This window comes from Lepidochelys kempii, chromosome 2 (genome assembly GCF_965140285.1).
Source record: "Lepidochelys kempii isolate rLepKem1 chromosome 2, rLepKem1.hap1, whole genome shotgun sequence".
NCBI classification, from domain to species: Eukaryota; Metazoa; Chordata; order Testudines; family Cheloniidae; genus Lepidochelys; species Lepidochelys kempii.
The window spans coordinates 209,972,994-209,986,128 of record NC_136381.1 but is presented as its reverse complement, the minus strand read 5'-3'; the positions used below and the strand labels follow the sequence as shown (position 1 = coordinate 209,986,128).

The 13,135-nt window shown below is 42.7% G+C and overlaps 1 protein-coding gene across 1 annotated transcript in view; it reads right to left on the bottom strand.

Annotated features, from left to right (window-relative positions):
* TRA2A (transformer 2 alpha homolog) overlaps positions 1 to 12,547 on the bottom strand; it is a 51,757-nt gene extending 39,210 nt beyond the window's left edge. Inside the window, 3 exon segments of the mRNA XM_073333721.2 lie at positions 1,575 to 1,708; positions 12,202 to 12,483; positions 12,485 to 12,547. Of these exon segments, the coding sequence (XP_073189822.1) occupies positions 1,575 to 1,708; positions 12,202 to 12,483; positions 12,485 to 12,547 (479 nt within the window).
* Positions 12,548 to 13,135: the final 588 nt, after the last annotated feature.

Here is a 13,135-nt window from a genome sequence, read left to right as displayed (position 1 = left end):
TGACTCTCTTAAATAGTTCTCAGAACTGTTTAAAGTCATCCCCCCCTTGTGGATGGTGGAAGAATGACAGCTTCATCCAGAAAGAAGAATGAAAAACTGGTATCTAGGGTGACTTCCCTCAACTGCCTCTTCCAGAGATGCAGAGGGTACAGGTGCAAAGGGTGATAAGGAATGCCTCATCCTCTCTCTGTGAACTGGGAGGCTTAGGACTGGGTTTGCAGTACACTGCCCATGAGTCCCAATAAGACCACTGTGATGGAAATGGCATTGGTGGCAGCATCCATGGGTGTCTATACCATCCTTGAGTTGGTACTCCTGTTGTAGTGGACCTGGTCTGGTGTGGATAGGTGAGGAGTAGTGGGAAGAGTAGATTTTCCCTTCATTATCATTAGCATCATATCTGGATAAAGGAGGAGCTGATCTTGCTAGTGTGGTAATTTGGTACAGTACCAAACATGCTGGAGTAAGATCAGTACTGAGGAATGGAGATTCCAGTGCTGTTGAGACTAAAGGGTCCTTATGCCAGAGGAATTGCTGCAGTACAGAGAGCATCAATACCAAGGAGGGTATTGTCAGCGGTACCAGCGCCTTTACCTCAGCTGCTGGTGCCGAGGGCCTTGCACTATGCACTGTGGAGGCAGGAGGTAGTGCCATAGATTGTAGTAGTGCCAAACTGCTTAGTGCCACATTTGATTAGCTTTGGCAGTACCGAGGCAGGGATTTCCCTGTTTTTGCCTTTTTCTGAGCTAGCCCTCTTAGGGTCTTCTGTTCGCACAGTACCGAACGGGCCCATGTTAGAGGTGGATGGTCTCGGTGCAGTCAATACTGATATGTCCGAGAGGCTGGAAAAAGTCTCTTTTTGGCAGCTTCCTGAGACAGGAAAGTTGGAGCCCATTTCTCTGTCGCTTTTTTGGGGAAGTGCTCTTTCCTCTGAGAGGGTGGTAGGGACAGCTGATCATGCCCCTTAGAATACGGTTCTCCCATGAGGGAGGGTAACTATACTACACTAAGGAGTACACTAATAACAAACGTAAACTCCTAAAATAAGATTTTATTATTTTTTTTTTTTTTTTTTTTTAAAGAAAAACAAACAGGGAAAAGATAGGGCAGTTAACTATGAACTAACTGGGTTATAAACTGGTACTCTGAGATGGGGACAGCACACGTGTGACCCAACCAGGCATGGATACTAAAAATCGCTGATTCCAAGCACAGGCGCGCAGATTCACCTGAAGTGGAGCATCCACATGGACACTCCTCAAAGAAGAACATGGTGCTGTTTGAAACAGCCCTATATTAAAGTGCACTAGGGATTTTAGTGCAGAACAACAGGGCCCAGTTAATGCCCAACATGTTATGCAACAGTCTACATTTCTGCTTCATGTAGGCAAGACTTCAGATACAAGTAAACATTTCTGATGTTTTTCCACTGTTTATTGGGTGTAACAGATTTCTATATTAGAGAGTTTTAATGTGTTTCTTGGTTGAAACTAAATATCAGAAGCTCTAGGTATCTTACATCATACCCATGGATATATGATGCAGAATTAATTTTTATCAAATTCAGTACATACCTGGATTTTGACCTCGACCGGGAGTGCGATTCAGAATGTTTGGAAGCCCTCGATGGACTACGAGATCCTGACCTGCTCTCCGATTTTACACGAGCAGGACTCCCAGCTGGAGATTTTGACTGGGAGCGAGACTCCTAACAAAAAAGATAGTATTACAAATGGTACTGGTCACATAAATGCCTAACTCCTAACATTTAAAGTACCGTAATTATAATATTTTGATTGCTCCTGAAAGACAAATGGTTAGGCAACACCCTCCTGAACAAATTTCAGTCTGTTAACCCACTGTTAATATTGTATGCTTTCCTCAAATAATTCCCTACTTGAACCAGATCACCAATTCTCTATTAACTAAGTAATCATGCAAATTCATCTACAACTTGATCATACAGACACTGGAACATAAACCATACATTTACTTAACCTAGGACCCATTCATTCTTCCAGATTCTTTTAATTCTACTTCACTCTTGCTTTCTACTTTTCTTCATTCTTCATTGAGTTTTTCATTTTTCATACTTCGTGTATCTTCCCCAATTCAAACAATTCATTATAGCCTTAAAAAAACATTCAAGTGCTTCTATCTGACCAATCTTCTGTTCAATTTTTTCCCCCATTCAATTTTAATTTTCTGATCTTTAATATTTTTCATTAGCCTTCTTTTATCTTGATTTATCTTCCACAATCTTGGAAAAAACTCTTCAATTTCTTCACGAACATTAACCTTAATGGAAAAAGAACATTTAGTATATTTAAGCACTAGGGATTATAAAACTCTGCTGGAGTTCAGAATGTTATCTACCAAAATTGAAAAGCCAGCAGGTAAAGTGCAAGTAACTATTTTTATAAAAACATTTTTTTTTAAAAAAAATCTTTAAAATTGTATTATTTCTAGGTTCTGACAATGAGTTTACTGATTTTCTCTAAATGTTTCAAAGCTGCCCTCCTCCCCTTTCAAATTATAGAATTATCCTTATTTTTTAGAATTTCTACAAGATACAAACATGTACTAAAAGCTTAATTTGCACAAATATATTAAGATGTTCTGATATAATCGATTTTTCCTAATATTAAATTTGCGCTTTGATATTAAATACCTACAAGGCTAGTCTTGTAATAAGCTTTTATTAAGCCATGTTTAGTTCAACAGAATGTTAAAGCAGAGCTTTCCCAGTCAAAAAAAAAAAAAATTTGTCTATGCACAGAGATATATACAGGGCCCAAACTAAACCTAAAGTTAAGGATTCTCTAATAATATTCTTTTCTTCCTTATTGTTATCCTATTTTCCTTGAGTATTAAAGCCATATTTAAAATAAAATGTGTACTATAGTACAAAGCAACCCAAGAAGGGCCATTTTTACTGTATAAACGCACACAGGAGAAATAACCAGGAAAACAAGCAGAGCAGGATAGGATTTTTTTTTCTAAAATACTTTTTTCCAGGGAGCTTAGCCATATGTGGCTTAAATTTGCTTTAAGTAATTGTAAATGTTTAGATATGGAGAAGTATTAAGTATGACAAATTTCGATTATGAAAGCATAGCAAGCTTTCCCCACCTTTCAAGTTTTTTTATTTTCTTTGTTACATTCTGTTCTGGTTTTCACTGTATCTCATTCTGTTTTACTAATTGTATATCATCTGCTAATCTTATGGGATGTTGCCAAATACATCTCATTCTGTAGTTAACATGGTCAGTTTCTTTAGTGCCTTTCCTCCTTAAAGAGGAGAGTTTCCCTTCTCTTACCTTTTCACAAGTACTAAAATGACCAGATAGTAGAGGATTTTAACTTCTATCTCTATTTAAGCCTCATAACATAACCTGAGCAACCTTCCCCAAAATACCTCAACAAGAATTCAAGAGAAAGAAGGGAGAGCTACATTCAGACTGCTAACTATTCAGAATGCCCTCTGATGTCTATGGGAGGCTTCCATAGAGATCACGGGAAGAAGGTGGCCTTACATATCTTTATTCTATTCCATGCCTTATTCTCACATCCAGAGCTCACTCAGAAAACATGCTCCCTTTCAGGCCCACAACTATTCCTGCCTTTTCTTTGTTTCCTATCCTCCTTACTCTATTTCTCTGCCCCTTCATTGTCTGAGAGCCTCCTCTAGTCTTTCCTCTACACTTTATTCCCTGCAGCAATTCCCAATACCTACAGCAATAATTCCCACGCCTTCCTCATTAAAAGTGATCAGCAATTAAATTTAATGTTGCAGAAGTGTCATTGACAAATCAAATTAAAAAGGGAAAGGTGTGGCCCACAGGCTATATATTTGACACCTCTGTTATAAGAGTTTATCGTTTAGTATCCCTGTCCATTCAAACTTAAAACTCTGCTGACATTGCCAACATGGTTTCCAATTAATGCCATATTGACATGAATGTATCTACCAGATATTTGAAAGGAAACAATACCTCATTTCAAACTATAATCCATTTGTTTTATTTTTAAAATATTTGTGTGGATCCAGAACAGTTCAAATTCACAGGATAGTTCAACTGTTCAAATTTTCAAGTGGCAGTGAGAGCACAGGTCCCTACAAGTTTCAAACCTCTAAAAATTAACAACAATTGGAGATATGGACTGCAACTGAGGAGACAACTATTATCTATCAGCAGCTGCATACTATAGGTCAATGCCAGGCATTCACAATTTTCTGATGTAATATAGACCACTACTCCCACAGAACTTCAAAGAAAGTATTGAAGAAATCTGTACAATGGTTTTATGAGATAGTTTAAGAATCTAAGGAAGGCAAAGCAGCTAAGAAAATATTTCCTCTTACTTGTGGTCTTTTGCTGAACTAGAACAGGTTTCCAACCCCTGGTGAGTTACATAATATGGAATGAAGTCTTCTGTTGGGAAGGATTTTTTCCCAGAGACCTCACCATTCCTACCTTCTTTCCCCAAACTCTCCTCTCCCCGCCTCCCCCAGCCCCAAACCAATATGGCATCTTTAAAGTTTTATCATCTACAACACAGACAGAGCAGACCTGATGGTTTTGTACACAAGCATTTTATGGCATGGATATAATCCACAAGCCTCATATATTATGTATTGTTCTACAATATATGTTGTTCCTGTCCCAGGAAGTAAGATTTTTCCTTAGCACATAATCTTTAATGGATGGGGGGGGGGGGGGTGGAAATCTCCTGGGTGATTTGAATTTTCTATGCAGCCACCAGGTCATAAAAACGATAAAAAGCACACCAAAAATAAGGGCTTGTCTACACTAGAGCAATCAGTTATTGTTCTTCAACTGGTCATACAGGACTGATGGAAATACCAACACTTGAGTCCACACTTGCCTCCCTTAATTGGTTTAAGTTTTGCCCTTGCGTCCACATTCATCATGGCAAATCGTAAATGAATGTGGCCTTGCAGATCAAAAACCACCTGCATTGATCTGAATTTACATGAAGGCTGCCCTAAAATAAAGATGTGGACAGTTATCTTTCACTGCTGCCTAAGACAGCACATATCCTTACTTGCCAACTAAGAGTCCCCTCTCCGCCTTCCTCATCCTTTCAGTATATCCTGCTCCATAGAAATGCCATTGAGATATGCCCTCCCTCCTGTTCTGAAGGTCCTCAGTTTGTGACCGACCACCAGTTAAGGCTGTATTTCTTAAACCCCATTAACCTCCCATCCCACTGCCACCACTGGACAGAACACCTACACTAATGCCTCCACCTCTATCTGCTACTCAGTGAGTCACTAATGGTTCACCAGTCAATCCTCTTGCTCTAACAAACTACAGGTAGTTTGTCAGAGTGAATGCTTCAGATTGCAATCCACGGATGATTCTCCAGCTCTAGAGGCAGCAAGAGCACAATTGGTAGCTGTGCTCCTTACAATACCTCAGGTACCAGATTCTCCCTAACACTCCAAAGCTAACAGAACACCTTAACCAACTCTACTCTCCCTGTGGCAGGCCCACATTATGGCTGACATTCTCACTCTGATGAACCACAAGCAAGCAGTGGCATAGTCAGAGCAGGGGACATTACTGGAGGTGAGTAGAAAAGCTACAGAGTACAGTTTCAGCTACTGAGCTACAGGTGCTTCATCAGATGAGGACATACAGAGCCAGAGGTATTTCTAAAGCATACAGAGGGGCTCTTCTGTTAAGTGAGGAAACCAGAGGCGGGAAGGGGGCCAAGCAAGGGCAGAGAGGGAAAACTCACAATCAACAAACTGAGGACCATTCACTAGCTGAGGGTATTGTGAACTCTGATAAGTATCAGTTGACAGGGCACCAACTGTGGCTGGGTCTACACTGATACACAACTGGTTGAGCCACGGGGTTTATCCGTACAAATTTCAGATATAAGTTACACTGACTGTTGCCTTCGCAATAATCCATGTTATTTTCTCCAGCACAGATAAGGCTTTAAAACAAGCTTTCCAAGTACTTAAACTATCCCACTGAATCTTTTGCAGGGTTTTTTAAAAATGCTATTTCAAATTTCCAGGGGTGGGGAAGAGAATGAGGTAAGGGGAAAAAAGGGCAAAAAATGAGTCTTGCGGGAAGGGGTATTTCCCAAAGAACTGTGGGACTATCCATGTGTGAAAACTGCCATTGCTATCTCCAAAAGCTGCAACAGAATATGTCCACACCGTTGTCCTCTGAATTCTTGTTGGGAGTGTCTGGTCTCTACTGAGGCAGTAGACTGTCCTTGGAGAATATGTTCTGACCCCAACCAAAGGTTACAGATACAGCCTTCCCTAAAATTATCTTTGAGCCAATGAGAGGACCACAAAGAGAACAGATGACCAGATTTCCTTAACTTGTATATTTTTAAGATACACCTGCAAAGTCCTCTTTTCAAGCCAATACTCCTTTCACAATTTCTCTGATCCAGAAAAGCACTTAAGCACATAAGTAAACACATAGACTTAAATGAGACTGCTCATGTGCTTAAAGCTAAATACACACTTAAGCACTTTTCTGGACTATGGCCATTTTTAGGATTTGTACAGAGTAGGAAGAGATCTCAATTAAAATCAAAGGTACTGACAAACTTAGGAAGAAGAGAAAAGATTTGACTACTACTTTGACTTGGTGAAAAACTGAATAGCAATTCCTACAAGATGTGCCTATCACTCCATGACTAGCAAGGTACACAGCAGCTGAAGACACCATTTTTGAGTGACAGAATCCCAGTTGTCTATATCTAAAAGAATGGTTTTATATATTACTTATGAGATGACAGGGATTGAGTAAATTGCAGTACTGCATTTTTAATGTACTCTCCCTGCTGTGCATAGAATGATCTCGGGATGAAATAAAGAATATGGTCTTATTCACCTCTTTGAAAACAAACAAACCATCTGGGATTAGGAATTAAACTGAGATCCTGAAATGGAAAGGAAGAGTGTAGTTTAGAGCACTGATTCTCAGCCAGGAATACTCAGAGGTCTTCCAGGGGCTACTCAATTCATCTAGATCAATGTTTCTCAACTTCAGGGGTTCAGCCCCCTGGGGTGGAGGGTCATCAAGAGATGTGTTGGGGGGGGTCACAAATGCAGGGGTTGGCAAGCAGGGCAACTGCCCAGGGCCCCATGCCACAGGGGGCCCTGCAAAGCTAAGTTATATGCTTCAGCCCCAGGCAGCAGGACTCAGTTTTCAGATAAGGCTCACAAGCCAAAAATAGGTTTCAGAGTAGCAGCCATGTTAGTCTGTGTTCACATAAAGAAAAAGGAGTCTCTAAGGTGCCACAAATACTAACAAATTTATTTGAGCATCAGCTTTTGTGAGCTACAGCTCACTTCATCGGATGCATTCCACTGAATAAATTTGTTAGTCTCTAAAGTGAAAAATAGTCTCAAGTGTCACACTGTAACAACCAGCTGAACGTAAAGACTCAAATCTTAAGTTCTCTGTAATTTAGTAAGAATTTGTGCAAATTGTGCATAAGAGGTGAATACGCCCATGTTTTTTATTTCACTCTGAAAACATCCTATACACAGCAGGGGAGTATATTAAAAATCCAGTAATACAATTTACTCAACCCCTGTTGTCTCATACATAATATATAAAACCATCCTTTTAGACATAGATAACTGGGATTCTAGTGAAGTATTGTTCCCTGAAACAAGGAACACTCCCCTGACCTGAGGAAGGACAAACAATATTACTTACAGTTTTGGGAACCAAAAGGTAACAAAGGCCAAACTGGAGCTACCAGAATGAAAATAGTTCTTCGTGAGTACATGAGCATAGGGCAGTGGTTCTCAAACTGTGCATCAGGACCCCGTTTTAATGGGGTTGCCAGGACTGGCATTAGACTTGCTGGGGCCTGGGGCTGAAGCCAAAGCCTGAGCCCCACTGCCTGGGACCCAAGCCCAAGGCTTCAGCCCTGGATGGCGGGGCTCAGGCTACAGGCCCCCCGCCTGGGGCTTAAGTCCTAGGGCCTCAGATTTGGACCCCTCACCCAGGACTGTGGGGCATGGGCGGGCTCAGGCTTCGGTCCGCCCTCCTGGGGTCATGTAGTAATTTTTGTTGTCAGAATGGGGGTCATAGTGCAATGAAGTTTGAGAATCCCTGGCCTAGGGACTGAGCAGAAAATGGAACTATGAACCAGACTTAAATCCAGGGATATGACAAAAAAATCCACTCTTGACGATTTCCTAGAAGCTGGAAAAGGAAGACTTCATCTTAGTATTGCAATTAGCAACCACCATATTCATTTGGAAGGTATTAGTGTTTGCCACATCAATTAGCACCTTAATTGAAAAGGTGAGGATATTTAATCTTTAATAAAGGCTTCCTTTATATATTTATCCAAAATATCAGGTGTTAAATAGTTTTAGTCTCTCTGAATAAAAATCCTTTTCAAATTGCTCAACTTCCACCATTTTGGCTCTAATGGGGCCACCATTTCACTAGTTTCCCAGTCAGGGTCTTTCAGCATAGAGGTCTTTTGTTATTTTTAATGTTAAAAAAACAAGAAGGATTTTTTTTTCTTTTAAAACATTTTCCTAGTCCTCCATATACATCATATATAAAATATGCACATGCCCTTTTTCTCGCTTAGCAGATGACCTTTAAGAGAGGCATCAACTTAGAATCTACTCAACTTCAACAAAATAATTTTAAATAGCTTCAATTGCTATAATTGCCAAGTTATGGAAATTTCCCTAATAATTGTATTAAGGTTTGCCATGACTCAGTTTCCATACAAGCATTCCTTTATTAGTTCAAAGGCCACTTGGGTGCAAGTTACATCCAAAATAGCAATATAAGAATATATCCTTATATTCTATGCCCTAACAATAATAGAGTTATAAGCTTTGGCCAAAATGCTTATAAGTAGTTCAGGCTCAGGAGCCACCTTCCCCAGCATGCCTCCAGAAGGCTAAAGAAAACACTGACAAAAACTCTAGGAAGCCTTACTTTTTATGCACTATAACAAGTGATATCACTGCCAATTATTGGGCCTTCGCTAAAATCAGCTGAAGCAGTTCAGGGCTGCACCATACTTTATCATCTCACTTTGCCATATTTTTCCCTAGCTGCAAGACTTGACTAAGCATTTGTAAATTATTATTTACTGCAGCTGGTGCTCAATTAACCATGTTTTCTTTATTTCTATTGCTTAGCTCAAACCCTCAATAAGGTAACAGGGTATTTCCAGGGCCATTACAAATTTTAAGATAAACAATCCCTCTCATTTTTTCTGGTTGCATGCTTCAGACTTATCACTTTGGTTAACATCAAAATAATATAAAATCATAGTTTACTTAGGTCTAATGTAGGCCTATAGGCCTACACCAAGACTTCCCAATTTTGTGGCTTTGCAAATCATATTTATCTTTACTGTGTTTTCTAGCCTACCATGTGGATGGTTAAGACATCCCTAAAAACCAAGTCTTACTGATTATACAGGGAAAGAAGTGAAACTGACTATATATAGAGTGATGTCAAATGCAAAGTAAAACTGAAATAATTCTCTAGCTATTTCTAATATTTCAAGTACAGTAAACTTAAGTGTCATTTGCAGCAATAGTACATAAAATAATTTCAGAAGTGTGATTTTTTAAAATTGAAGTCTTATTTTAAATTGAATGGTTTATCACACATTGTTGGGCAATTCTTAAGGTAGTCTGCAACACTTTTTTAAAGTTACTTTATCATAGCTAGGCTTTTATGAATCCACAACAGTGGCAATTCAGTTCAATTCGTACTATTTTAGAACACAATAAAACACTCAGAAATGCATGTATCAAGGACACATGATGATTAAGGTATGGCTGGTTGGGCTGACTAGTGAAGAACACATACTTAACTAAAAAGAAAAGGAGTACTTGCGGCACCTTAGAGACTAACACATTTATTTGAGCATAAGCTTTTGTGAGCTGCATCTGATGAAGTGAGCTTATGCTCTAATAAATGTGTTAGTCTCTAAGGTGCCACAAGTACTCCTTTTCTTTTTGTGAATACAGACTAACACGACTGCTACTCTAAAACCTGTCATCATACTTATCTAAGCAGCACCATACAATACTTCAATTTTATTTTAATTAACTTTAGTGTAATTGTTTAGTGTAATTGTTTTGTTGGATTTGGGAGAAGTGTTCAACAGATGGATCTTCAAAATCGTTCACAAGCGAAAACGCAAGTCACAGATTTATTGCATCTTTAAAAAAATGTTTTACACAAAGCAAAAGAAAACCAGATGAAAAATAATTTTAGAATACTCCTAGAGTAACGGGAATTAGTGTGTGTTTTCTGTTCTGATACATATGAACAAAAGTAAACACATCACTAGTTTTCTCTACTACTGCATTCAGCTGAATGGAAGACCATAAAATGGAAAATATATTGCCATTTGCTATGCTGGTTAAGAAATTTCCTCATCATTGGAAATAAAGATAAGTATACTCCCAAAAGAATTGAAGTAAGGCTAATGGCACACACTGACAAGTAAACTTTCCCCTCTAATCAGAGAGGGGACCAACCGCAACAGCCGTCACAGAAACCTAGCTTCAGAAATGCTTAGAGTAGACCCTCCTATTTCAACATCAGGCAGTGGAAAACATACAGTAACTCTGAAACCCATCAGTTTCATCACCTCCCTAACAACAACTGTTCTCTTAAACCAGAGAAAGTGATGAGAAAATATCTTTGACAAGAAAAGCAAGATACCGAAATACACAGTAAAAATGAATGGTAAACATAATAAACTGTAAAGAATTACTGACAAGCACCTTAGTTTGAAAAACTTGGGTAACAATCTAAAAATATAAGTTCATTTTCCATTTACTCATTACATTAATTAAAACAGAAATACCACACCTAACAAAGCCACTTTTGCCTGAACAATCCACACTAGAACTGTTTTTGTTTACCTCACCTGAGGAAGCAGCAGCCAACACTACAATAGTGTATGGTGCTTCTAGCCCAGAGACTATTTTTATTTAGTGTTACAAAAGTAGCACTATTTCAGTAAAGATACTTGTTGGAATACAACACTGCACTGTCAGAATTTCATGGGTCATTTTCCTAGGCAGCATCAGGTTGCTACAAAGCTGCTGCCACTGGTTCATCAGAGGAGATCACAAAAAAGATCCTCTAAAGTTCTCTTCAAGAGCAACTCTTGTGAGGACACCAAATATTTCCTACAATAAAACAGAGGTAAACAGGGATGGGATGAGGGCAGTGACCACATGGACGTGAACATCTGTCCCATGTTTCAAATAGTACCAGGCAGTTACTAATTCCTGCCTTTGTCCATCACTAAAAAATGTACAGAGACTATTCACACGTGTACAGAAAGACTGCAGCAACCATTAGAGGGTGAGTGAGGGAGTGAGGCGCTCAGCCTAACGAGGCCAGGGGCCACCACACTCCAGTAGGTGGCACCGGGGGAGAGGAGGGGTACAATCGGATCACCAGTGAATACACAGGGCAGTAGCGGAGACCGCCGGTGGCATCGGGAGTCTGGCTCAGAGGAAATCCCGATCACGGGCCACCGGAATGGTAGAGGCGGCTGGTCCCTGCGCTCCTCCGGCAGTGACACGGCCCGCCTCTCACACAGGCGGAGCCATTAACTGCCCGCCAAAGAAAGCGCAACCAAACCAGCGCTGACACGTCGGGATCCCCCCCCCCCCCGCCCCAAGGGCAGACACAGCACCGCCTCCAGCGCCCAGGCTCCGGGTAAAGAAGCTCCAGGAGCGGGATCCCGTAGTCCGCGGGGGGCGGGCGAGCTGGACTCGGAGCCCGGGAAGGGGAGAAGGGCTCCGGCAAAACGCAGGACGCGCTCCCCAGGGCTGCCGGTGAGAGGAAGGGACCCCAGGCAGGCTCAAAGGGAGGTGGGCAGGTAGCACGGCTCATCGCCCGCATCAAGAAATGAAGGGCGGGACCAGCAGGGCAGGGCGCCCCATAGCTAACGGTAGGGGGGCAAGACAGGGCGGAAGGGCAGCGGGGCGCGGCCCAACGCAACGCCCGCCGCGGGCGGGAGGCTCCGATGGCTCAGCGCCGCCGAGGGGAGCCATCTTAGGGAGAAGCCGCTGCGCCTCCCAGCCCGCCGGAAAAGAGCGCCTCTCCCCTCCCCCACTCCCTGGAGGACCGGGCCGGCCTCCCCCAGCACGGCCCGGGCGGGCTCGCCACTCACCCTCCCCTCGAAGTTATTCTCCTCTACGTCGCTCATGGCGGTGGGGTGCTGGTTGCTGCGCTCAGCGATCGGGGACGCGAGTCCCGGGCAGCGGCCTCCTTCCTGCCTCCCTCCCCGCAGAGCCTCCGGACCCGTCCTGTAGACAGCGGCGGCAGCGCAAAATGGCGCCTCTGCCTCCTCTGCGCCCGACACCGCGCAGGGGGGCGGGGCCGCCCCGCCAATCACAAAGGAGGCGCCCGCTGCGGGCGGGAATGGGGAGGTGATTGAGGTGAGGCCCCGCCCCCGGCCTTCCGCCGGCCCGCACTGAGGCGTCGGAAACTGGAGCGGGGAGAGGCGCTGTCCTCATTTATCCTCTCGTGCCCGCACCGGCGGTGTGCACCGGCCCCCTGCAACACACAGGGGACTTGTACGATTCCCTCACACAGTCAACGCGCACCGCTGCGTACATGCCGCTCCCCGCACCGCAGTTTGTACAAGCTACCCCCTAAACACACAACATATACCACCATGCATGAGGCGCCCTACACACAACACACAGCAGCGTGTATGAGATCCCCGCTCCCCCCCGCAGCCACAACACAGCGTGTGGGGACTCCCGCATCTCACAGTGTGTGTATAAGAGAGTGAGATGAGAGCCTGAGCAGGCCACTACGTGTGCGGGGGCCTCTGGGCATGTGTATGCGCTGTGCTTTTTTTTTGGAGGGCGGGGGGGGGGTTGTGCATGCTAGCGTGTGTGTGCGGTTGTGGGGGCTTTGCATATGGCAGCATGTGGGCGCATTGAGGAGAGCATTGTGTGCAGGTAGATGTGTGTGTGTGTGAAGAGGAGACGCGGCGCACACTGGTGTAGGGGGTTGGGTATGCCAGTGTATGTTGGAGGAGAGTGTTGTACAGACCAGTGTACGTGTAAGGAAGCAGAGCCTCATAAACATTAGTG